Source organism: Anser brachyrhynchus (genome assembly GCF_964034855.1).
Source record: "Anser brachyrhynchus genome assembly, chromosome: 1".
NCBI lineage: Eukaryota > Metazoa > Chordata > Aves > Anseriformes > Anatidae > Anser > Anser brachyrhynchus.
In genome coordinates, this window is record NC_137694.1 from 103,539,357 (window position 1) to 103,565,228 (window position 25,872).

At 40.0% G+C, this 25,872-nt stretch overlaps 1 protein-coding gene across 13 annotated transcripts in view; it reads right to left on the reverse strand.

The window, feature by feature from the left end:
- CLCN1 (chloride voltage-gated channel 1) overlaps positions 1-25,872 on the reverse strand; it is an 84,644-nt gene that overhangs the window by 19,867 nt on the left and 38,905 nt on the right. For 8 of the 13 annotated variants that reach the window (XR_013948850.1, XR_013948851.1, XM_080586134.1 and 5 more), the window contains 13 exons: positions 24,064-24,217; positions 23,430-23,561; positions 21,793-21,921; positions 21,555-21,688; positions 21,142-21,219; positions 20,279-20,405; positions 13,648-13,773; positions 10,169-10,253; positions 6,005-6,106; positions 4,775-4,859; positions 4,213-4,362; positions 1,785-1,854; positions 70-180 (listed from right to left, as the gene is read on the reverse strand). Coding sequence is in view for 11 of the 13 variants with exons in the window: in XM_080586134.1 (XP_080442260.1) it covers positions 70-180; positions 1,785-1,854; positions 4,213-4,362; positions 4,775-4,859; positions 6,005-6,106; positions 10,169-10,253; positions 13,648-13,773; positions 20,279-20,405; positions 21,142-21,219; positions 21,555-21,688; positions 21,793-21,921; positions 23,430-23,561; positions 24,064-24,217 (1,483 nt within the window). In the remaining 2 variants the exon portion in view is untranslated. The remainder of the gene's footprint in view (positions 1-69; positions 181-1,784; positions 1,855-4,212; positions 4,363-4,774; positions 4,860-6,004; positions 6,107-10,168; positions 10,254-13,647; positions 13,774-20,278; positions 20,406-21,141; positions 21,220-21,554; positions 21,689-21,792; positions 21,922-23,429; positions 23,562-24,063; positions 24,218-25,872) is intronic. The other 5 variants (XM_080586133.1, XM_080586131.1, XM_080586130.1 and 2 more) reach the window with 5 other exon arrangements.

Genomic DNA, 25,872 nt, shown 5'->3' on the forward strand with positions numbered 1-25,872 from the left:
ATATCAAGTCAGCCAGAAAAGATATGGAGATGGGACCAGGTGAAGAAAGAGAAAGACATAAAGACTCACCAATGACAGCATACCCTCCAGGTAAGATTTTGTAAACAATACCATCAAAGAGGATCCCATCAGGAAAGAGTGATGCCATGATTTCCCCAATAAGACGTCCAAATGCAGCACCTGGAAAATATCACCAGCAATTATGGAATTAACATATAAGGAGCACCCAGTCTGCGCTGTGCAGATATGCTGGGCAAGCACTAGAGTACTTTCTAACAAAAACAAAATCAAAATTTACATTAAAATGACACTAGGGATTAAAGAGTAGCTCTCTGTTACAAAATATGGAAGTTAAACTCCAAGGGGAAAAAAAAGTGCTAAGATAAGTAAATACAGTTGAACCCTCATTCTTCCTTTACACACCAAGCGTGAAAGTATTTGTGATTCCCAGCCAGGAGGAAAATGTTTTTAAAAGGCAGAGTACTTTGTGTCATGTCAGTTAAGATCACAGTTGGGGACCTTCATGTACTCGTTCTATAAATGTCTAAACACTAAAATAATAGGCTTACAGAAAGGTTTAGGTGGGAAGGGACCTCTGGAGGTCTTTGATCTGACCCCTGCTCAAAACAGGGCTAATTTAAAAGTGAGAACAGGTCACCCAGGACCTTGGCCAGACCAGCTTTAAAAGTCTCTAGGGATGGTGATTCCCCATCCTCTTTCTGGAAACCTTAACCAGGGAAACATTTTTTTTCCCCTATGTCTCTTAGAATTTCCCTTGTTACTTGTGCCTTTTACCTCCCGTTTACTACGTGCCTCTGAGAAAAGTCTTTCTATCCTCTGTATACCTTGCTGCATTAGATGGTGAATTAGATGGTGAAGCCTAGAGTCAGATTTCATCTTGGCTTTCTCTTCTACAAGTTGAATAATCACAATTTCTTCACGCTGTCCTTCATTTTGTGCTCCAGCTCCTCAGCAATCTCAGTGGCCCTACACTAGATTCACTGCACTTTGTCAAAATTTCCTGCATAAGTGGACACAAAATAACATAGTATTCCAGAATTGTCCCAAAAATACTGATTGCTGGGAAATAACCATTTTCTTTGTCTTGCTCTCTGGACTTTTCCTAATAAAGTCTTGCTTGTTGTTAGCCTTCATTACTGCAAGGGCATGCTACTGACAGGTTCAGTTGTTGCCTTCAAGAACCCAGAGGCTGTTAACATAGTTCATTTCATTTAATAGCTGTGAATATTAATGCTGAATGTCATGAGTTTGTGTTTCTTAGTCTTTTTTTTTTTTTTTGTCTTGGACTTAAAAACAGTTAAAAAACAATAAACCCCCATACGTCACCATGTCACCATACTCCAGTCAGAAGAAAGAGAAAAAGGATTAAGTGATATTGCAGGTACTATTTTGAGATTGTCTCTTCTCACTGGGCTTCAGGAGCAAAAGGAACAACTATTACTAATTGTAGTATGAAAGTTTCTTTGTAGGTAGAAAGGCAGAGAAATGAGAAGGCCATGACATAGCATGCCTTCCCACAGCTTGGTTTCCCTTATGTAAAAGGACAAGAAAGTCCTCCTCAGCATTTGCATTTGAGGGCATGGGAAAGGACCCCCTCAGCAGAGGCTCAGAGACTGGTATATGAACTACTAACTGAGCTTTCATAGGCAGTCATAAGCAGACTCCTCATCCTCCAGAAGAAGCCTGCCAGGTACCTATGCACTATCTCTCTCATCCTTTCCACCTGTCAGACCTATACACTACAACACAGAATTCAAACTCACCCAGAACAAAAACAGGCATGAAGCCTCCACAGGGGATTGGCATTGTAGTAGCAATGACAGACATCCAGAACTAGAACAGAGGTAGAGGATGCAGTTGTTAGTGAGCAGCAATAGCATTTCCAGCGATCCCACTCTACTGCCAAGCTGGTGAATCCATAATGATACGCATTCTGGGGGATGTGGCAGTTCAGCCAGGAAGTGAAGGGTAAAGGGTCTGTGGGGTGTGAAGGGGAGCTGGAAGAACTCTGGCAACACACCAAAACTGATGTAAAAGACCTCTGGGTGACTGCTATGGTGACAGGGAAGCCAAATCACCAAGAGAATGAACATGAGAATTCCTTTGCCATAGACCTCTGAAGGTGAGATTTCCTACTGCTTGTGTTTGTTTGTTTGTTTTTGTTTTGATGTTTTATAATAAATAAATACATTTTATTTTTATTTTATAGAACAAGGTTTTCAAAATTTCATAGACTCAGGAAATTTTCACTGTGAGGGAACTCTAGAGGTCTCTTATTCAACTCCCTGCTTCCAGAAGGGCTAATTCCTAAGTTAGATCAGTTTTCTCAGGACCTTGTCCAATTGAATTCTGAACATTTTGAAGGCTGGAGATTCCCCAGCTTTTCTGAGCAGTTGTGTCACTCCTGACTCACACTAAAGGGAGATTTTTTTCCCGAAGTCCACCTGCCATATGTTTCCCTTTTTATAGCTTGTGCTGTTGCCTCTTGTCCTCTCACTATGTTGGGCAAAACAATGAAAATCTGTCTTGATAGAATAGAATAATTTATTTGGAAGGGTCCTATAAAATCGAGTCCAACTGCCTGAATAGTCTCAGGACTAACCAAAATTTAAAACATGTTAAAAGCATTATCCAGATGCCTCTTAAACTCTGACAGGCATGGGGTATCAAATACCTCACTAGGAAGCCTGTTCCAGTGTTTGAACACCCTAATGGTAAGGTAATTTTTCCTAATATCCAGTCCAAACCTCCCCGGTGCAGCTTTGTGCGGTTTCCTTACATTCTATCATCTGTTGAGAAGAGGCCAACACCTTCCCCCTCTATTTCCCCTCCTCAGGAAGTTGCACAGAGCAATGAGGTCACCTCTTATCCTCCTTTTCTCCAAACTAGACAAAGTGTCCTCAGCATAGGACATGACATCCAGCCCTTCAACCAGTTGGCTGCCCTCCTCTGCATGTATTCAAGTATCTTAATATCATTTTTACATTGCGGAGCCCAGTACTGTACACAATATTCAAGGTGAGGCCACACCCCACACCAATGCTAAATATCGATCACTTCTTTTGACTGGCCAGCCATGCTGTGTCAAATGCACCCTAAAATGTGGTTTGCCTTCTTGGCTGGCGGTTAGTGCTGAGGCTGATCCAAATGCTGACTTAGACCAGCACATATAGTCTTCTTCTGGAGGCAACAGCCTAAATGGGACTCAGGATAGATATACCATGTAGTCCATCCTTCTTTTATTCAAGTAAATGAGACCTTATCTCTTTGGTACACCATAATCAGAATTACAACAGAAGCAGAACCCTCAGCTGCCTGTCAGAAATTTGATACAGTGTTTTACTTTAGATGGAATCAGCTTTGTCAAACATTAACGCCCATTTCTGATCTATTGAAATATTCAACTGATATATCAAGGTGGCCTCAGCTCTTTCTGTTCTTAAGAAAAATCAGCATTTCTATGATATTTTTTATACACACACACACAGGCCTGGAAAACCTCTTTCTTGGCATTTGGATTTTGGAACATAATGACTACTTCTTTCAAATCTCTTCTCTTGCTCTGTGATGTATCAGTTACACAGTTAATCCTTTCAGAGGCTGAACGGATGCAATTTCTATGGGCAATGTTAGGTCAGAACATTGAATCTGCTGCTGCTTTCCTGGAATTGAGCAAAGCTGGTCTCAGCTACATTTCTCCACTATGCTAGAGTACTACTAACAAATCCTTGAGCCTCATGCACATATAGATAATTTTTGTCTCCTGTCTGTATTCAGGAGTATCAAATAGACAGTATCACACTTTATTTAGGCCAAATATAAATTATCTGAGAGTTTTTTTGCTCCATTACTTGTTTTACCAGATCTTGTGAGACTTGTCTTGATGTAGTCTTTTATTGCCAGCCACTACACAGTGGCTCCTGAAACTCATTCCGCAGGATGCTTGAGGACGATAAACTGGGGAGCAGTCCAGGAGGTAAGTGTATTAAGGCCAGGAAATTATTCCCTAATAACATTGTTAATTTTGCACTCATGGTGGGCAAACATCACATCAAAAATGTAAGACCCCATTTCAGTCATAGTGTTTCATTCAATGCCAAGCAGCTCCCCATTGTCAGATAACATCATTTTACAAAGTACCAGGAACATTCACTCTGACTGGAAAAGGCTTAGTGAGCTAGATTTCCTTACCTTCATGAGAAAGAATAGCAGGATGATGATGAAGACACTGACTTTGGGGTGGATCCAGGCAGCAGATTTACCTAGGATCTGGGGGTCTCCTGTGTGTTTTGCCCAGGTATAGTTATCAAAGAGAGAGCTGATGGCTTCCCGTGGCATCAACTACAGAGCAAAAAAACAGGGATAAACTGTGAGATTATACAGAATAAATATTCTACCTCTGTTCCAAGAAAATTGAGATGTTTACTTCAGTAATTCATGATTATGAGACTTAATTCACATTTTTAATCTTCAGGAAGAGAAGAGTGACTTTACTGGAACTGGCGAAAGGGTAACTAATTCTGCACATGGGGTAACATCTTTCTAATTGCTTGCTTAGAAGAGTGGACCTTTTCCAAGTTTTATATGAAGGGGATAGCAGAGATCACAAGTCTCAGAGTACAGTCCCTCTTCAGTCCAAAGTTCTCCTAAGTTTTTCTTCCCCTTTCCAGGATGTAAGATTATTGGGGCATAGGGGAAGGGAAGACTGCTCTACAGAAGTACACAGAATTGAAAATATACTTCCCACTCTCACCTCTCCTGCCATGAACTGTCCAAATCCTGGAGGAAAGGTCACAGTAGCTATAAGGAAGGATATAACCCCAGGGTATATGAGGCGGCTGGGAGGAAAGAAAAGTCTGTTAAAATATAACCTCACATTTTTTTCTTGTAGCAGTATCACTTCAGGATTATAAATGCTATTCCCATGAAAACTCTGTCACATCTGTATCCATTGCTTTGGAATTGTGTAACTGACAATTTAATGCCCTGCTCCACTGATCATCATCATTCATAGAGAGTTCAACTGACAGCAAAGCCATTTTCCCCATCAGGATTATTGTTAAGGGGAACGAGGGAGGGATGTACAAAATGCATAGTGTTGAATGTACAGTGGTGATGTGTTTTTACAATTGTGTGGTGACCCATTATCAAAAGCCAGCCTTTTCTCCAGTTGCGTCCTGATTCAGTTTTGCCTTTTCATCCCTCATGCAATATATCCTGTCCTAGTGTGTTTAAATGTGTTTCCCCTTCCCCCCATACATTTTGGCATGCAACCTTTGTTGTATTAATTCTTATGGGAAAATACTGCTTTACTTTCCTTTGAATTCCTGACCAACACACTTTTTGGGAAGTCTCTGTAAGGCCTTTGCTGCTAAGTGCTTTATTTCATTTTGCATTTATCTTCCATACTGCAATTCACACCTTTCAGTTGCTATCAGTTTCTCCTTCCGTTTATTAAGTATGCAGTGATTGCAATACTGTAGTACATTCTTTACATATTTGTCTACATTTTGATTTTAAAAGTATTTCAGATTTTAAAGATGCAGTTATATTTCAGTTGTTTTAAGTTTCTTAAAATATAAACGTTAATTCCTTCTTTAAAAAAAAAAGAAAAAGATTAAAAAAAAAAACAACACAAAAAACAGTGCCTCTTAAGAAACACAACCATTGATTTTCTGATTGATTGGACATTTCCTGTCCAATCAGTAGTTTCCTTTGTCATCTTAATAAATATTACAGAATCCCTTTTCAATCAAGATGCTCTTTGAAATTATTGGGGCTGATCTAGAAGAAAATCCAGATCAGAATATCTTCTTTTGATATTTGCAGATATCTTACTGTGATATAAATTCAATTTCTCTTAGTTTTACTATCTTACATTTGAAATAGTTCTACTAGCTTCCAGAAAGTATTTATTACTATCCTATATCAGTAGGGTATCCAAATCTGGTCTCTAAAAGAGAGCATCTTCAAACGCACTCACTATTTGGTGAGAAACTGGCTTAGAGCTGTATGACGCCGGATGCATAGGACCACTTGACGATTAAGATAAACAAAAAATGCTCCAAGGAATCCAGAACATATCCTAAAGTGGAAGAAATAAAACAAAATCATACCAAACAACAGAAAACACACAAACAAACAACCAAAAACTGAGTTTAAATATTTTTCATCTTCATCTATTATGACATCTTTTAACTTCATAATCTGCAGTAACTCACTTGAAGACTGACTCCCTGATGAAAGGAGAGAGGTGGTTTTGGATTTCTTTGTCACATGCTGAGATTTTTCTCTTGAATTTTCTCTTAGATGGAGAAATCTCATGTCAGGATATGATGTTCAATTCCAAGACATGGCAAGGTTGCTACTTATTTCTAGCTGTTCCCTTCCTTTTCTATGCCCTGGCCTAGAAAGGCTTCCAAAGATGCCTTGTACAGATGCACATGTACTCAGATACACATGAATACATACACACAGCTGTATCAGTGAAGAACAGTGAATGAACCATGACTCTGTAGGCAATATAGTGTGATAATGTTTTTACCTCAGCTACAATTTGTTGAATACAGGGTTTGTTAGTAGTTCAAGTGAGAATGAATGTACAAAGAACTAATTAGTACTTGTGTTTCTGTGGCTGTCTCTAATTTTAACTGTTCAAATACTTGGATGACAGGAACGGTATTAGAAGAAAGACTGACAGATTTTAGTGGGTTCTGGAGAAGAGCAGCTCATCGAAGACATGTATTGTCAGAACTTAAACATCAGGTTGGAACAGGAAATAGTAAAAAAGAAAGGAAGTTTGACTGATTCAGCAAAATTATACATCTACATCAAATACAAGAAGTAGCACACTGGGGGTGGGGGTGGGGATGGGGGTGAGGTGGTGTCCAAAGCCATGACATGCATATTTAGAAGCAACAGGGCAGATGAGTGCCACTAACAGAGTATTGAGCACACCAATTCTCTCCATAGGCAAGAAAATTAAGCCCAGCCACCTCAAGAGCACGTATACCAATGCACATATTTTGGGCAACAAACAGGAGGAACTGGAGTTCTATGTTGAGTCTGAGATTTATGATATAGGAATCACACAAACTTGGTGGGTAAACTCACTTGACTGGAAGACCACTATGCATGGCCACTGTCCTTTGGAAAGACAGGATGGGAAGAAGAGGCGAAGTTGCACTTTATGTAAAAGATGTTTGAGTGTATGGAGGTAAACTATGGAGACCATGAAAAGTTCTATTGAGTTCTTTGGATTAGGATTAGAGGGACTGTTACCAAGGCTGATCTTACTTTAGGTATATTGGCTGTAGATGTGCTCTACCTAGACTTCAGTAAGGTTTTTGACACCATTTCACACAGCATTCTCCTGAAGAAGCTGGCTGCTCAGGGCTTGGACGTGTATTTGCTTCGTTGGATTAAAAACTGGCAGAGTGACTGGGCCCAGAGAGTCTTGGTGAATGGAGATAAATCCAGTTGGATGACGGTCACTAGTGGTGACCTCAGGGCTCAGTACTGGGGCCAGTTCTCTTCAGTATCTTTATCAATGATCTGGATGAGTAATGCACTCTGCACTTTTCCTCATTGAACTTCATGAAATTATTACCAGTCCACCTCTCCAGCCTGTTGAGATCCCTCTGGGTGGCTGCGTGGCCCTTGGGTGAATCATCCACTCCCCCCAGTTTTTGTGTCATCCATGAATTTACTGCGGGTCCACTCTACCCCATCATCGAGATCATTAATGAAGGCGATCAAAGGGCTGGAGAGCCTGCCTTATGAGAAAAGACTCAAGGAGTTAGGTCTTTACATCCTAGAGAAGAGAAGGCTGTGGTGGAATCTCATCACTGTATTTCAGTATTTAAGGGTTGGTTACAAAGAGGACAGAGGTTCTCTCTTCACCAGGAGACACATGGAGAAGACAAGGGACAATGAGTACAAGCTGCAGTGAGATAGACTTCATCTTGATATATGAAAGATTTTTTTTACAGTGAGATCAGTCACTGGAACAGGCTCCCCAGGGACATGGTAGAATCTCTGTAGGTGAAGGTTTTCAAGGTGCAAGTGGACAGTGTGTTAAATAATCCCACCTAGGCTCCCTTTTCACACAGAAGGTTGGACCAGATGATCCCTTCGAGGGATCCCTTCCAAGCTGGGCTGTTCTATGATTCAGTGATCATATGATTCTTGTGCCTATGATCCTAATTCCTTAGGCCTATGTTCCTGATCCTAATAGAGCCAAAAACATATACCATTCTATGATTCCTATACTCTACCTTAATTAGGCCTGGGTAAATAGGGCATAATACTCAAAGGTGAAGTAAAAAAAAAAAAAAAAAAAAAAAAGAGTGCATTTAAATTTGGTAAGAGGAAGTGTTATTTTATGTGGCAAATAATTATGCCACAGAATACTGTGGATAAACAAGTAACGTATTCATTCTATTCATTTTTAAAACGAATGGAATTTTTCATTGTTATATGTCCTGTAGTTTTTTACTAAATCTCATTCAAAGATGATTTTAGCTTATATAAAATTTTTTTTTTTTTGAAAAATTCCTGCTTGGTTACTTGAAATTGCATAGGAACAAGCTAAAACTAAATATAAAACTGCTCACAGGAAAACATATGTTCAATGAGCTTCTCAAATATTTCAAGCCTGCACTTATCTAGCACTACTGTTAAAATACGCCTTCTGAAACTGCAGAGTGAATTGAGTTTCTTTGTAATACTTTATTTTAAAAAGTACTTTACTCCATTCCTCGCTATCAATTTGTCAATAAAATAGAGGTGCTCCTTCTGCATGCATTTTGCAACTTATCAACATTTGCTGACACAGAAGAACAAGATCTACCTTTTTATAGTGCTTAGTCTGGCTCATTTTTTGTGCTACTTGAAAGTAAAGAAGTATGTTGAATAGAAAGAGAGCTCAACTTTGAGAATGAATGTTAAGAGAATTTGGAACATTCCAAGTTGGCATCAGGACTTCATCCAAGACTGTACAAGTCTCTCTCTCTCTCTTTTTGTTTTTAATAGCACATTGGACACCCAGACATTTGAAAGCATTTCACAACCATCTCATACACCTTTCATAGCCTGTGTGCAGTACTGCAAAAAACAAACAAACAAACCACCACCGAAACCAACCAAACAAACAAATAAACAAACACACCAAACCAAACCAAACCAAACCAAACCAAACCACCACCACCACCACCAAAAACTGAATGACTGATCTTAACAATTTATCTGTTATCACTGGATCCAATTACAGTTAAGCTATCTTTGTCAGCATATCAAGTGTACCAACTTCTCTTGGAAAGGATAACCTTTCTGATCTTGTAGAAAGAAAACTCTCTGGTTAAATGTTTTGTCCCATTCCCCCCTAGATTCTCTGAGTTTTTTTCCTCTTTTTTCCCTGTATGCTTTTGGAGCATTCCATTGGCATGTACTCACTGAGCAGGTCTTAACAAACTAAATATAACTTTCTAGATATCAAAACTAAAGAAGTCTAGACCTTGGTTTCAAAACTAAGTAAGTCTTGACCTTGGCAGAGCTGTTCCCAAAAGGCAGAAAATAGAGATGCAAATTATTCTTGACATTTCAAGCAATTCCTCTTAATCTCCAACACAGACTCTCATAGCATTTCTGCTTGGAGATTGCAGAAACCTAAGTTGCTGTTTCGTTTCTTCACAAATAGACTTCATCTCATCAAGATCTGGACCCATAAGCTCAAGATGAAGAAGATAACAGCTGACAAGTGAAAAGGCGATACTTGGATCAGGTCATTTGGCCATGCCCTCAAAATGGCTAGAGGGCCATTCAGTAAATTTATACCCATAATATATATACCCATCATTATACACATTTATACCTTAGACCAAATTAGACTTCCTCTTTTCTTTTACTTTTATTTTTAATTTTATTTCCTGTGGAACTTAATTTTTGATAAAGATACACGGGGAAGAAATGACATGTGGGTAATATGTGCTATTGTGCTACATGGGCACCATTGCTGAAGGAAGAATCCCAGCAAGAAGAGGTCTTTTCAGTGAAAATCAAAATGTCGGAAAGAGAAGTTATTCTGTTATGCAAAAGAATTCCTATCAGATCTTACTTGAAATCCTTTGTAGAGTTCCTGGGAACTTACCCTATTACAGCAAATGCTGGCAGCTCTTGCAGATCGAAGGGGAAATCCATGCGAAAGTTAGTTCTGAACAGGGCTGTGATGGTAACTGTGTGAGAAGAAAGAGGTAGAACAGGAAAGGGAATAATGAGGTGAGAAGTTAAATACCATGAAAGCTGGGAGTAGAGACAGGGGAACTAGTTGTATACATGCCCTTGTATGGTTTCATGACATTATATACAATATTACAGATATGCAGACTGCTCTGATTTTGTTAGTCTCTCTTTTTAAACTCTTGCAACTGTAGCACTCTTGACAGTATAGAATTGTTTTCAGAGAACGTACATATATTTTTAGCTACAACCCCAGATTTGTAAAGGGCTTTCTATTTCTTCTTTTCTTCTACCAACCATTCTTTAGGCAGTAAAAGCTCTTCTCAGTGCACTCACTGATTTAAAAACTCTTTGCAGAGGCAGGCAGTGCTCACTTATCTGGAGAAGCTGTGTCACAGACAATTGTGATTGCCTTCTAGAAGCAAAACTCATATCATCTCCAAAGTCTTATATGAACAATTTTTGCCTGGTGCCAAAAGAATAAATGTCTTAGGAATCCCAGGGAAAAGATCAACTATGCTCCATTTTTTCCATCTCACTTCCACTGGTTGTGTTTCACTCCTAAAATGACTCAGATGTCGAAAGCTGTCCTGCTTTTACCTGGAGGTATGAGTGTGGAAACAGTAAATAACTATATGCTAATAGGTGAAGTTCAAATGGCCATCCAGAATGGAAATGAAGCTCAATGAGTATGGATATAGATAAAAACATGTCCAGAATCAAGGAATTATTTGCACAATGAGAAAAACAAACAAACAAACAAACAAACAAACAGTGAAATTCTAGCATAATATGGTAATTAAGAGAGACATTAATATATATATATATATATTTTTTTTTTCCCAAACAAGACCAGGCTTAGAGCAATGATTTAATCAGATCTCTGTGGGTTAGCAAGATTAACAGGAATGGTGTTTATTTATATTATTATTAAGATAAAGATTATTAATTTAGATTATTAAGAGGCTCTGGAGCCATATGATCGAATGGTGAAAGGGAAAATATTATCATGGATCAGAAACTAGCTCGGAAAGAGGAAAAAATAGGTTTATCTTGTTAGATATGTAATGATACATGTCACAATAGACTTGTAACGGGCTGCAAACTGTCCTGTTAGGGCTCTATGGTGTTGAATGGATTTCTTTAGAGATCAGTATTGGATGTGATTATGTTTAACATCTTCATCAGTCTCCTGGATGATAGGGTGGAACTCACTCACCAGTGAGTTTGCTGAACATGTCAAACTGGGAAGGGAGAGAAGGGAACGGTTGATAACCTGGAGGACTGGGCAGCTGTTCATTCAGAATGGCCTCAGCAAACTGGAGGAGCTGACCAGATGGAAGATCACAAATACAACAAAGACAAATATTTAGTCCTGCATCTGGAATGGCAGGTGCATCGGTACAGTCTGGGAACCTAGTCAACAAAAAGAGCTCTGCACAAAAAGACCAGTAGGTCCTGGTGGGAACTAGTGTTCAATGTGTGTCCTCGTGTCAATGAAGGCTAACAACATATTGCGTCACATCAGCAAGAGCACAACCAGAAAATTGAGGTATTCCCTTTTATATGGCACTGATGAGGCCACATCTAGAAAACCTGGTACAAAAGAAATGTTTCAAAACTGGAGACAGTCCAGTGGTGAGCCCCAAGATGGTCCAGGACATGGGGCACACAATGCACAGGAAGAGACTGCAAGAACTAGGTATATTCAGCTTGAAAACGAGAAGGCCAAAGGAGGCTCCAATAGCTATCTCTTGCTACCCCATGGGGAGGTTGTAAACACACAGTGAAAGGAAAAGAGGCATTGGTCACAACTTATATATTAGCCTACCTCACACAAAGGCATTCTAACTGAGTCATAGTATTCACACAGGAAACTAGTGCAAAGTTACCAGTTTACCTACCAAGTGCATAACTTTTGACAGCAGACAAGACTAGAGATTATGAAGACATGAAAGAGGGTCCTAATAAAAACTGTTGCATGAACAATGACTGAAAAGACTGGGCTTGTAACTTTCAGAAGAAAATGAGAAAGAGAAGACATGAAAGGTAAGTCAGAGCACGCGTGATGAAAGACCATAAAAATAATAGATGTCTGGTCTAGACAAAAGTTTCTAATTCTCTAATATGAGGATGAAGATACTGACCATATAGACAATGAAAATTCAGAACTATGAAAAGGAATCATTTTCCATAGACAATTTGATCATGGAAATTTTTAAACCAGTCAGCCACTGAAGCAGAATGTAAGGAGCCATTCATATTGGTGTTAAAGCTGCTTGGATGATTTTGAAGAAGGGACAATTAGTAAGATGCTCCAGGATTAAGCTGATTTCTAATGATTTAAGAGATCAGCAGAGGAGTTAGAGTAGATGAAGTGAAGGATAGGGCATTATCTCCTGTCATCTGTCTTCAAATTTCTTATATCTTTCTCTGGAAAGAACAGAGAGAGGTGTTCTTCTGACAGATCTGATAGTTGAATACACCTTAATACGAGGCAGTATTTCACAGACAAAGACATAGGCACTCTCTGTATTCAAGACAGTAGAGTATTCAAGCCAAAAAATGTTTTAGCACAGAAAAAATCCAACTCTGTGAAGTCATTAAGTTTTAAGAAAGGGAAGTGACCACATGAAGCTAATACCAGAAAAACAGATAGAAGTGTAAGAATAAAAGAGATATATATGTTATTAAAATGAGAAGTTTACAAAGAGATAGCAGTCTTCTACATCAGCTGGAACTTCATTCCCACAGTACCTGCAATGGTTTTCTGAACAAGCTTTTTCTATGCTATTTCTGTCTGCACAAATATTGCGCTCATCCCTTTCAGTTGAGACACTTATTTTTTTCTACCAGAGATACAGCTGAAGCAAGTACAATTTGACCTTTCAGTACTCAGGAACTTCAGTCAGACCCCAACAGTTTTGCAGCCTCCTAATCATTCTATCATCCCAATTTTTGAGACTACTTTTTGCTTTGTTTGCTTCTAGTCAAGAGATGACTAAAGCAGACCATGGTGTTTCCAGTGGGCCACAGCAACATACTCTGCAATAGGTATTACCTCCTCTGTGATGAGATACCTCTATGTTTGCAGCCTTGATGTTATGCTGACTAGATGCAAAAAATCCCACCTCAGACACTCTCTTACTTGATGGGAAATCATATTCCGTCATTTTTTCAGTCATATAGTCAGCAAGCAGGAATAGGTTGGGTTATAATCTTGATGATATAACATGCTTCTTTTTCTCTTTCCTTCTATACTGCTAGACATTATATGTCATGGCAGAAGTTTCAAACATCCTAAAAGTTTATGGCTTTGAGAAAGATGGAAAATAATAAATTTATAGAACAACATTTGTACAAAGAGAGTAGGAATGCTTTTTAGCTTACCTGCATCCTTGTTCCAAACAGCAAGGACTCGGAAAATGAAGGCACTAAAGGTAGCTGCAAAGAAACCTCTCCAATAGTTGCGCACAGCAAAGTAAGTAGAAGTGACCTCAATGCTGAAAAGGACCCCTAGAAAGAGTTGGAAAGGGAGCAAAGTTAAAAAGTCAAAATCAGAAGTGTAATGTCAGAAGCACAAGAGAGACTTCTAAATAGTCTTCTAAAGCTGTGGTATCCAAACTTCTTTGATCACGTATCCTATCAGTAAAATATTTTTGAGTATGTACCTCAATATATGTATATTTATTTATAAATGATAAACATGTCCTACTGTACTAACATATTGGGTACATTATAAAGCATACACAAAAATAAAAATTAAAAAAGGATAAGATGATGAAATAGAGAATATTTTAAGAAAAAATTATTTCATTCATTAATGGTACAAAAAGCTTTTTGTTCTCACAAAAGCTTTTTTGTTCTCACAAAAGCTTTTTGTTCCTGGTTTAACTCTTTGTGATACAGTGATTCAAAGGTCTAGTTCTAAGTTCAGTTTATTTCAGTACTTGGTTTTAATGGTTGTCAGAGCTGAAAAAGATGCTGCAAAAAGATTGAAAGGGAAGACGTACATCCTTCATTGCACTTACTAAATCATGATATTCATTTTTTCAATTCCATTTACCACTTAAGCACAGGTTTTTGCTGAAATCTGGATAGTATATTTCCATCTTCCCTGATGTCAATCAGTTGTTGCAAACTAATTGGAAGATGTTGCATTTTTATATCTTTAACAAATGAGTTCAAAATCTACTGAAATGTTCCTTTGGAAGACTTTAAAATGTGTTAGAAAATTTAGTTTCCAAGTTTTTTACATATATAGTATAAGAATTTTTATAGGTGACCCAAATAATTTTCAACAAGAAAAACACAAAATCTCCACAACAGTACAATATTCTTTTGAAAAGCACTTCTTTCTCACTCATGGTTAAAATGTCATTTTCACCTTGAGGGGACAGATTAGGTGTGTTTATTTTTCCAAAAATATCTGCTGGGTAGTATACAACTGACAGCCACTTCTCATCACAGAAAAGGCCAGCAAATTCGGAACACCTTTTTTTTTTTTTTTAAATAAAATAAAAATGTGTGATTTGTCTTTAAATTTGACAACTCTTTTAAGCCCTTTTCCATGAGATAACCAGTGAACCTTTATGTGGTGTAGAAGATTTTTGTGGTCATTCCCCATCTCATTGCAAACTATTGTAAAGATTCTACTATTTTTAGGTCTTGGTTTTATGAAATTAACCACATCAATGACATGCCGTGCACTTCTAGCTCCCATTTCTAAGCACCTATTTGTGTAGTCAGGCTCCCATTTCTTTGCTGCAATAGCTTGCCTCTGAACCACGCAGTGAATGAATTTTGTGTGAAGTGCTGTCTCTGTAAATGTACACCAGAATCCTTTTTTTATTCCAGCCAAGGCAACTGCTCCATCAGTGGTTACACTTGTACAGTTCTTCCATAAAATATTGCTTTTATGAAAGAAGTCATTTACTGTTGAGAATATATCTTCTCTAGTAAATCTTTTCTTCATGTATTTCACTGTTGAAACAGAATCTAGCAAATACCATAAACTGAGACACATTAGAAACATCTGTACTTTTATCAAGCTGCATAGCAAGCCTCCCACACTCCATAATTTGTTCTGATACTTGTTGCTTCAAATCTTCAGCAATGTTTTCTGTGTCTTTCAACAGTATTTGCGGACAAAGGAATGCATTTTAGTTTCCCGTGATATTGCTTTCTGTGCATTATTCCAGCCATTTTTTACTCTGGCAGGAAGGACATGTGTTTCCCCAGTGGGATGTGGCTTTTTGTCTTTCATTATGAAGTCAGAAACCTCAAAAAAGACTTCTAAAAATTATCATTAAGTTTAGTAAGATTTTGTGAAGTACTGGAGCAAGTAATGCATAGCTTGAAAAATCGCTGAAAAAACAGCAGAGGTTTGTCTTCACATTCTGGATGCTTAGTATGTCTTGCTAATTCTGATAGCTTCACGCTGTTGATAGCTAACAACTCAATGTACAATATACATCATTAACAATGGTAGAGTTAAATTCATATTTCAAATAGTTTTCTTGATAATTTTATTTCTTTATTATTTATTTGTTTATTTATTTTGGTCAGCTTCTTGTCAGACCTGATGAGATTGTGACCATTTTTACCTCATAATGTGGCAGATGAAGACGCCACTCTGGGGGTTGAGGTGCCGGCTCTGCCATTTTCTCCTAATTTGCCTATAGTCACATTATGGGTATTGTCTTCAATCTGCAGTTTCTTTGCAGGAATCTTTTAAAGACACTTGTCCATTTTGTGAGGGTTGTTTTAGTTAACTTAGACAATATAATCCATATATCCATCAATCACGCGCACATAGACTGAAATACATTGCAATACACTGAATGCAAATGAACAAATGAGGGCATTACTGTCAGCCCTCTGCATTAAGCAACAACCATTCTTCACCCAGGACACCTCACATGCTGTATGTGATGTGGTCATCTCATATATGGATCAAGTGAGGCCACCAGTGTCAATATGTATATTGAATATTAGCAAAGGTGTTTTTTTTAAAAAAAATTTAATTTTAATTCATTTATTTATATAGAAAATAAATACAAATAGACATTCCAGTATTATCTCCCTATAACCTAGTGGACTGTCTAGCACACCCCCTGGGGTGTACACATGTCAATTTGGAAAATACTGTTCTAGAGTATCTTTCCCTCTTGACCTTCAGAAGGCTGAAAACGTGGAGAAAAGACTGTGTCAGAGAAACTGGAGAGATTGGTGACATTAACGGCAAGCCTTTTTGCTCAAAGTATATGAAAGATCAAAAATAGTGTGCAGGAAAGGAGAAGAGGACTAGGCAGGAGAGGATTTAGGTACCTGAGAAAAAGGAAACAGAACAGCCACTTGCCTCCAAGTGGTGTCCCAAAGCAGCAGCCAACACCCACAGCACAACCCACAGTCAGGACATCCGTGTAATAATATGGCTGCTACTGGTGGAAGAGAGAGAAACAGAAAAAAAGAAAAAAAAGAAAAAAAAAAGGAAAGAAAGCAGTGAGCAACAGAATTAGCAGGTATGGACACATGCTGTCACCCAACTCTGTCACCAATATTACATCTTAATTCTTCATTCTGAACGGCTTCAGAATATTCAAAGACTGATTCTATGTGGCACAAGACAGGCATATACATTGAGTCACATATTCAAGACACAAGGAGAAGGCAGCATCTCATCTTTCATTGAAACATGCACATTTCTTTCACTGTAGAATAAATGTCTCATGGAAAATTCTTCAGAGGGTGGACTACACATATGTATTTTATTCCATCTCTTTTACTTTGGAAGGGAATCTCAGGTTGCACATGTGCCAGAGAGCGCCTCAAAAACCCCCTGCCCTCTGAGTTTGTATGCACAAGGCACGTGTATATCCACAACAGAGTGTGGACACCTGAAGGCTCTGTCATCCTGGGTAGATGGATGGGTAGCAGCTCACGCAGTAAAGGATTGTGCTTTCCTGGTGAAGACAACCACTAAAATTATAAATTTACGAGCCATCAGTGAAGTTATGACATATAGAGTCTCTCCTGAGACAATTTTGGAGGACATGGGGAGGAGAAAATGTTCTAATCCCTCCAATATTTGGAAGAGCAGCTGAGGGCCCTGACATGGCTGAGAATGGTGAAGAGCCTTAGGGAGCAGATAGGTTTTTTTTCAAGTTGTTGAAATCCTAGGTGGTGTCTAATATAAAGAAGAGGAGGGTTAAACACCTGCATATTTGGTACTTTCTGTTATTACATGTCCCTAAAGCAGCCTATTATATCTTCCATGACAGTGGAGTTTTGAGAGAGGGCAGGCTTGTGTTGGGATTGTGAGTGTTGGGATTGGGCTTGTGTTGGGATTCTGAGTGCCCAGGCAGAATTCTAAGGGCTAAAGGCCATGAATTCCTACTTACCTGAGCAGGTATTTGAGCCTCAACCAAGAAGTATGTCAAGGCTGATTGTGCAGCCCAACAAAGAGGCATGGATCATTCTCTGAGCCTTAAGAATCTTTCCATACTCACAGCTTTGCCTCAGGTCACCTCTAAGTCCTCTGTGGCCTTAAGACATAATAATGTCCAGAATGGGGATGAGTTTCAGTTCAAAGTGTCTGAGATAGTATGAGGGTTGTATTATAGCCTACCAACATGGTGATTAACAGCTTGAAACATAGGGTACTTATTACATGACCTGCATTATGGCAAGAGGTAAGTAGAGCTTAGAGCTGTTTGAAAGTGCAAAGCCTGATGAGAAGAGTGTTGAAGAAACAGTATGAGATGGAGAGATCCTAGCACAGTATGGTATTATTCATACTGACTGCTGAGAAAAGTCCATAGCATATGGTATCCCCCAAAACCCAGCACCGTGTCAGAGTGCCGATGCTGTGCGGCAGCATAGGAGTAGCCGGAGAGACCAACATGAACAAACAAAGAGTACCAGAGTGCACTCAGAAAAAGCAGGGCTGAGCACGTTTTGCTTTTAAAGGGCCAAATTGGCTTTTCAAATGCATTTTGAGGGCTTCTCTTTAAATACACAGGGTGGTGTTCACCAGCGACAACATCAAGAAGTTATATTCCATTGGCAATATGATGTATAGTAGCAAATCATATCCTGGACTAAGGTCAGGTAAAGATTACATGACTCCCAGGTAATGGAAATCACATTCTGCAATTTGGTGTGATTCTATAAAAGGAACCCAACTATGGCTGCAAAAATTATGATTTCAGTTCATTCTCACACTGAATTGTCACAGACTCACAGCAAATTTTAGCCTGGAAGGTATCTCTAGAAGATTCTCCAACTCCCTGCTCAGTGTTGTGCTAATTCCAAGAGTCAGTCAGAGTGCTCAGGATCTTGTCCAGGTAAGTCCTGAACATCTCCAAAGGTGCAGATTCTCTAGACCCTGTGGGCATCCATGCCATTGGTGAACCACCCTTGGGGGAGGGGAACATCTTTATACACGGTCAGAATTTCCCTTGTTGCAAGTTGTACCCCTTTCCTCTTCCACTGTGCCCCTCTGAAAAGAGCCTGGCTTAATCTTATTTAAAATCCCCCTTTAGGTGGTTGATGATACCATTTAGACAATCCCCCTTTAGCCTTTTCTCCTTTACACTGAGCAAAAACAGCTTCCTTAGCTCTCCTCATACATCATTACTCCAGCCTCCCAACTATCTTCTTGGCCATCCAAGCCTCTTTTACATGGGGAGCCCCAAATTTTCCACACCGATATTTTTGTTCTCCAGTCCATTGTTGAAGGTAGTTTTCTGTTCATTTTATCACTCCCTGTCACAGTTGTCATCATCCCCTGCTGTTGCCACTTAAGGGAAGTTTTTTTAATTTCTGTTCTCTACAGCATCTTTATTATTTTCTGGACAGAGTGTGGGGCTCTCCAAGTTGAACAACGTCCATGGTAGAAATGACTGAACAAGACGGACAAGGGGATCAGGTGCACTCTTAGTAAGTTTGCAGACTACACCAAGTTGGGCGCAAGTGTTGATCTGCTCAAGGGTAGGAAGGCTCTGCAGGAGGATCTGGATAGGCTGGACCTGTGGGCTCAGGCCAACTGTATGAAGTTCAACAAGGCCAAGTGCCAGGTCCTGCACTTGGGGCACAACAACCCCATGCAGTGCTACAGGCTGGGGGGAGAGTGGCTGGAAAGCTGCCTGGCTGAAAGGGACCTGGAGTTACTGGTTGATTTCCAGCTGAATATGAGCCAGCAGTGTGCTCAAGTGGCCAAGAAGGCCAACAGCATCCTGGCTTGTATCAGAAATAGCATGGCTAGCAGGACTAGGGAAGTGACTGTCCCTTTGTACTTGGCTCTGCTGATGCCACACCTTGAATACAGTGTTCAGTTTTGGGCCTCTCACTACAAGGACATCAAGGTGCTAAAGCGAGTCCAAAGAAGGGCAATGAAGCTGGTGAAGGGTCTAGAGAACAAGTCTTATGAGGAGCAGTTGGGGTTATTTACCCTAGAGAAAAGAATACTCAGGGGAGACCTTATCACACTCTACAACTACCTCAACTGAGGTTGTAGTAGGGTGGGCGTCAATCCCTTCTCCCAAGCACTAAGTGGTAAGACAAGGGGAAATGGCCTCAAGTTGCTCCAGGCAAGGTTTAGGTTGGATATTAGGGAAAAATTCTTCACTGAAAGGGTTGTGAAGCAATAGAATAGACTGCCCAGGGAAGTGATTGAGTCATGATCCCTGGAGTTATTCAAAAGATGTGTTGATGTATTGCTTATGGACATGATTTAGTGGTAGACTTGGCAGTGCTAGGTTAATGTTTGGACTTAGTGATCTCTGAAGTCTTTTCCAACCTAAATGATTCTATGATTCTGTGCTTCTAAGATGTGTTATTAGAAAAGTTAAAGTTGTCGCTTTTCTTGTGGCCTTTGCAAGATCATGATCTTCCTTTCTTTCACTGCCACCAGTTACATGAGAAAAGAAAGAACTTGTGACGCTAGAGGAATGGAGAACCTGCTTGAAGCAGGAGATCTCACAGCAAGAGACTGAGTTTTACATTAAATGTCACATACAGGAAGTCAACTTGCCTCCAAGAGGAGCCCCGAAGCAACATCCAACTCCAACTGCGCAAGCCGCCACCAGGAGTTCGAGCTGCCTGTGCACATTCTGGAACAGAGAGTGCAGCCAGAGAAAGGCATGCTGGGATTAGAGGTAGCAAAGCCAAAGAGTTAGGATCCAGAACAATGAAACAAAGCAACAGCCAGCAGCAAATCGAGCCGTTACAAATAGCAGGCCCTGTACATTTTAGTCCAGTCTTTAGTGACTCAGTTGGTCTCCAACAGTGAGATTTGGTCCTTATGCACAGACAAGATCAAGTAAAACAGCACCTGCTATTGTATTACAAAGCCAGTTACTGCTAGGAGTTTGTATGTAAAGCAATTCCTAAATGTATTATTTTTTTTGCAACTAGTCAGTACATCATTCAGCCTCCAGAGGCCGTTCTGCAATAGCAAAAGCCTACAGGCAGTGTCAGTGGCTATAATTAGTAATGCCTTACACATTCTGTCTTAAAGACAAATTGATCTTTGTCTATAGCTACTTAAGAAGGTTTTTTTGTTTGTTTGTTTGGTTGGTTTTTTTACACAGACATTGGTCACAGTGGAAACATATCAGCATTGTGAGACTGAAAACTTGTCAAATGCATATTCTTTACCAGCCTCTGTGTAATCTGGTAGGTAACACACCTGGTTGGTCCTGCACAGCTGTTTGACTGTATATTTGTCCTCCCACTACCACTTTTTTTGTCTGTTCTCTTACTACTCTATAACAGCATGTTGCATTTCAATTCATATGTTCCCTCTGTGGTTTGTCGCCTACCCATGTGTCTTAGGAGTTCAGCCTGTGGAAGAGCTGTACGCAGAAACATGTGCCTTACCTCATACACACCACAGAAGATTGACATAAACTTGCTGAGTACTGCTGCACAGATACTAGCAATATGCACAAAAGGACCCTGCAAGAGAAGAGGAGGAGAAAATAAGAGAGGGTTACCCTCTGTCACTGATAACCAGGTGCAGATCTCATAATTTCTCTTTGGCCACCTCAGACAGTTCTTCAGTATTTTTTTTTCCTCATGGAAGCTACCTGACTTGAGTGATTTGATTTTTTCTATATCAAGTCTTTCATAGTGGAAAGAAAATGGCTGGAGGAAAATAAGCGTTACTTGGAAGAGCAGAGCTTTGAGAAGAGGAAAAGTGCCAAAGAAAAGGAAAGACTCTTCTTGTACAGACAACTCCTCCCACTGCCTAGACTCTGGCCACTACTGCATATGAAGATAGCAATATTTACCTCTTTCCCCACAGGCAGGCCGCTTCCAAGTCCAGCTGTGAGGCCAACAACTTTGGCCACAAAAGCTTTGAGAGTGAGATATTCTTTGAGGACCACTCCCCTCATAATTGTCTTGAGCTCTGGGATCCCAGACCCTGAAAACAGCAACAGAGCAGAGGATGTAGAAAACTCACAAGCAAATGGAATAAAAAAAAAAGAGACAGACATAAACCAATTATGCCATGCCTTCTGCCCTCACCAACAGCCTGTGGAGAGACGAGGTGGCAGAAAATGGCCGCAAACAGAATGAGAACAAGTGGGTATGTGACCCACGCCAGATACTGCATAGGAATATTCGGGTGTAGCTCTTTGTACATCCACTTGTAGGCTGTAGATAGACAAACAAAAAAGTTGTCATTAACCACAGCTGCTCCAAGCAGGCTGATAAACATTAAAGAATCACAATCAAAAGCACACACCCACTGAACCTGTCCAATCTAAATTTTCCTGAGAAATGCTATCTATAAGTCCTAATTTTATAGGTTAAGCAGGGTAAAGCTTTGTTGCATTTTAAGTACAAGATCCCAAACAATATATGCATTCTGTAGGAATGGATAGAAGTGGTTCTTTGCTCTTAGACACTATTAATACCTGTGCCATAATGTGGCATTAGAAGAGGTGCATTACTTTGCACTTTTGAGGGTGAGTTTCCATGCAGGGTCTTCTCATTTTGCAGCTGGAGGACCATATATGGGCCCTGAAGGGCAGTGAAGTGGTCCACTAACAGCTAGTGTCCTCTCCTCCATCTCAGTCCCAGGAAAAATTGTTCCTTCTTAAAAACTATCTTAGAAGTCATGCTTATGCTTTGCCTTCTAGAGCAGCAGCATGAAGGGAGTGGTGCGAACTGTTACAACAGCAGCGGTACTGCTACTTAGTTGGGTCCAACAGCATGAACTGCCCAGGGAGAAGGCAAAGAATCCAAAGAACTCACTTGCAGAAAGTATAAAGGACAAGGGGCCTCTGAGATTAACAGGGTAAGCCTGGTATGTGGGGAAGACATAAAGGAAGGAACACCGGGCTGAGGAGATATTGGGAGCTTTGTCAAAGTACAGTGTCTGGTGGACATCAGCAGCGAAGAGCACTGAGAGGAAAGGATTTGGTGTGTGTGTGCAGGTTGGGACTGGGACACTAAGGATAAGGACAAAGGAACAGTGGAATTAAAAGGATGAGGGCAATGTTGTATGTGTGTGCACAGAGATGGGGGGAAGGGACACTGAAAGATCTTGTTATAGCTGGCAAAGCGGACAGGAACAACAGGAAAGTTGCAGAGAAGGAACATAAGCCAGTGATTAGGAAATCTTTGTGGAAAAAAAAGCCCAAGGAAACAGCACTATGGGACCAGGTAGCAGAAAACTGCAGAGCACCGTATAAGTAAAAATTGGGAAGAACAATAATCAAGTTAAAAACAGGAAAACAAACAAACAAACTCAAAAACACAGTATCAGGTGGGCATCTAAGGGCCCCTTTCCCTCCCCACCCACATGTGCTCAGCAGACCTGAGGAGGACGGGAGCCAGTATACCAGGAGTATAATTAACATCTCCCTGTGCCCCTACACATACAAGAGAGCAGGAGGGAAAGGGAGTAAGAATAATGGGTTGTCTTTTACTCATACACATATCTTTTCTTCCCTTCCCACTTACACTTCCAAATTTTTGCCTAGATCACTTTAAAGAAGCTTTTCCTAGTTAACCTTTTCTCTACTGTGTTGCAAGTAACTTCCTAGGCAGCTGGGGGGTGAAGATGGGACACTGATGTTAAAGGAGGAACATTGGTTACCAGGCTTTGTAAAACATTCATACCATTTATACTTTTGCAACACCTGAATGAGACCCACCCTGTAGGCTCTTTGCACTGGCATAGTCCATTCCCCAGCTCACCAACGCCATGACCAGTCCCAACAGAACCAAGAAAATCCAGTCCTCTCCAAGCTTCCTGGTGATGTATTTCTGGATGCGTCTAGCACAGGCTGCACAGGGAAGAGTGAACCAGAAAAACTGAGGCAACATAGATGAAGCCTGTATCTCCTACGCTGAGAACTCTTTTCTCCTATGCTGAAAACTGACTACAGTAATGATTTATTTGGACTTGGTGTTGAAGGCCCGTTACCCAGCCCTTTCTTACAGTCTTGCAAAATTCTTTGAACTTTCAAATACTAAAAAAAAGGGGGAGGGCTTAATTTAACATCTTGTGCACTAGCAGCTAAAGTTCTTTTCCTCCTCTTATAGAGATCTGTTGTGGGTGAAAAGATTAAATTTGGAACTGGTCTTCTTTCCAAAGAGATCTTGGTTAATCCTAGGGTGAAAGTTGACATGCAAATCTCTTTTAAATCCAATGTGATTCCTTTTCCTTTCTTCTCTACTTCTCCCCCGTCAAAGTTTCCTTGTCTTTTTGCCTTGCTTAAATTCCATCTCTCTGGCTGGTCCACCCAATATCTGTTCACAGAGTAATCAAGGATAAATTGTTCCCACCTTGACATTTGGAATAGTGCTCTTCTTTTATATCTACTTGACTCTGACGTTTCAGGGGTCTTTCCTTGTTCTTTTGGGTCTGCCTCGTATTCAGTAGTTTTGCTGCTTCCTTTTCTGCAAAGTCAGTTATCTGGTCTGTGTATTGGCCATAAAGCTAGAAGAGCAGAAAGCAAGAGAGATCAAAAGGAAGAGGTAAGGCAAATGCTCCTTCACAAATATCATTAAAGATGAAAAGACATATCTACTACAGTCAGAGGTGCGGACTCAAATGTACCCAGGCAGGGAGACAGAGACACGGAAAGTGTCAGACAGAGGCAGCTTATATATATATATATGTATGTATATATATATATTTCTTTATCTTTTTCCTTTTCTCGATGCATTTTTTTTGGGAGGGTGGGAACAAGCTACGATCACAGAATACTAATTGCTTTCTAACATCATCAGACAGAGCAGGCTTGGATCTGAAGGAAAAGAGATTGATCAGACTTTCTGGAAGCAAAAAAGAAGGTCAAAATAGTTCACATGAGGCTGCCAGCCTTAGAGTTGTCTCATACACTTCAGCAGCACTGCAAAACAACTCTGAAGGTTTAGAGAGGTATCACACTACCAAATGGGTTGCAGGAATGGCCTGCATCTGTTCGTCCTGCTGCCAAGGAATGCTTAACAGGGCATGCAGCCACTAATGATGCCTGCAGTAGAAAAGCAGCAGCAGTACCTCAGAAATATCAGATGGTACCACATACATCCCATTATTTACCCAAGCCATCCTACCAAATCCCCAGGTATCTCCAACTCATGTGAATTTTATAACTACCTAATCCAGTCTTTGTCATAAAATACTAATCTTGAAATGCATTTGGTAATATGCAATTCACAAGTAGCTACATGAGCTTACCAATGACATTTCATACATGGATCTGTAGTAAACTTGGCAGTTGTGCCAGCTTGTCAAAAAAGAAAACTCAGGGAAACTTGAAAGATACTGACAATGCCCGCTTCTTTGTTTATCAGATTCACCCAGGAGCAGCTATTCTCCCTCATTCTTTCATGGTATAGATGGGAAAGATGTGCGTTTGAAAAGCTGAGAATACGTCTCCTCTTCACATATCATTCAATGAGCAAACTTTGACTTTTCTGGAGCTCAGGTTCCTACCTGATGCTGGGCCTGTGATCTAGGCACTTCCCACCTGCTAGAACATGACTCTCTGCCCAGCACAACATCTGCTTTTCAAAGATTTTTGTGGCAGGAAGAAAGTCAGCAAAATTAGACACTTCAGCTGGAGAATGACTGCACATATGAGAGATATGGAGTACTACCATGTGCTTACCATGTGCTTAGGAGGTACTTCTATTTGACAGCTTTGCTTCTCCTCCTTTCTAAGTAACATAGGAGATATTGCTCCTGTTTCTTTGGGATTTCCATGAACTGAAACTTCATCTGTAGAATGGGGATAATGCAGCTGACTTATTTGTAAGAGAATTTGAGATCAGATAGACTCAGAGACTCACAGAAAGTTTAAAGCTGTAAGGCATCTCTGGGGGTTTCTCATCCAGTCCTCAACTCATAGCAAGCTAACTCCAAAGCCAGATCAGGCTGCTCATGACCTTGTCTGGGCAAGTCCTAAGCATCTCAAAGGATAGAAATTCCCCAGCTTCTCTGAGTTACTGTATTTCTAGATGTCAAATATGACTGAAGATCCTGAGTAGTTTATTGCCTACAATCTGAAATAGTGCCAGAGTCCCAGAGAAACAAAGCATATGTATCAAGCATTCTTTAAGTGAGTTGAGACTAATTTGTTCTCCAGG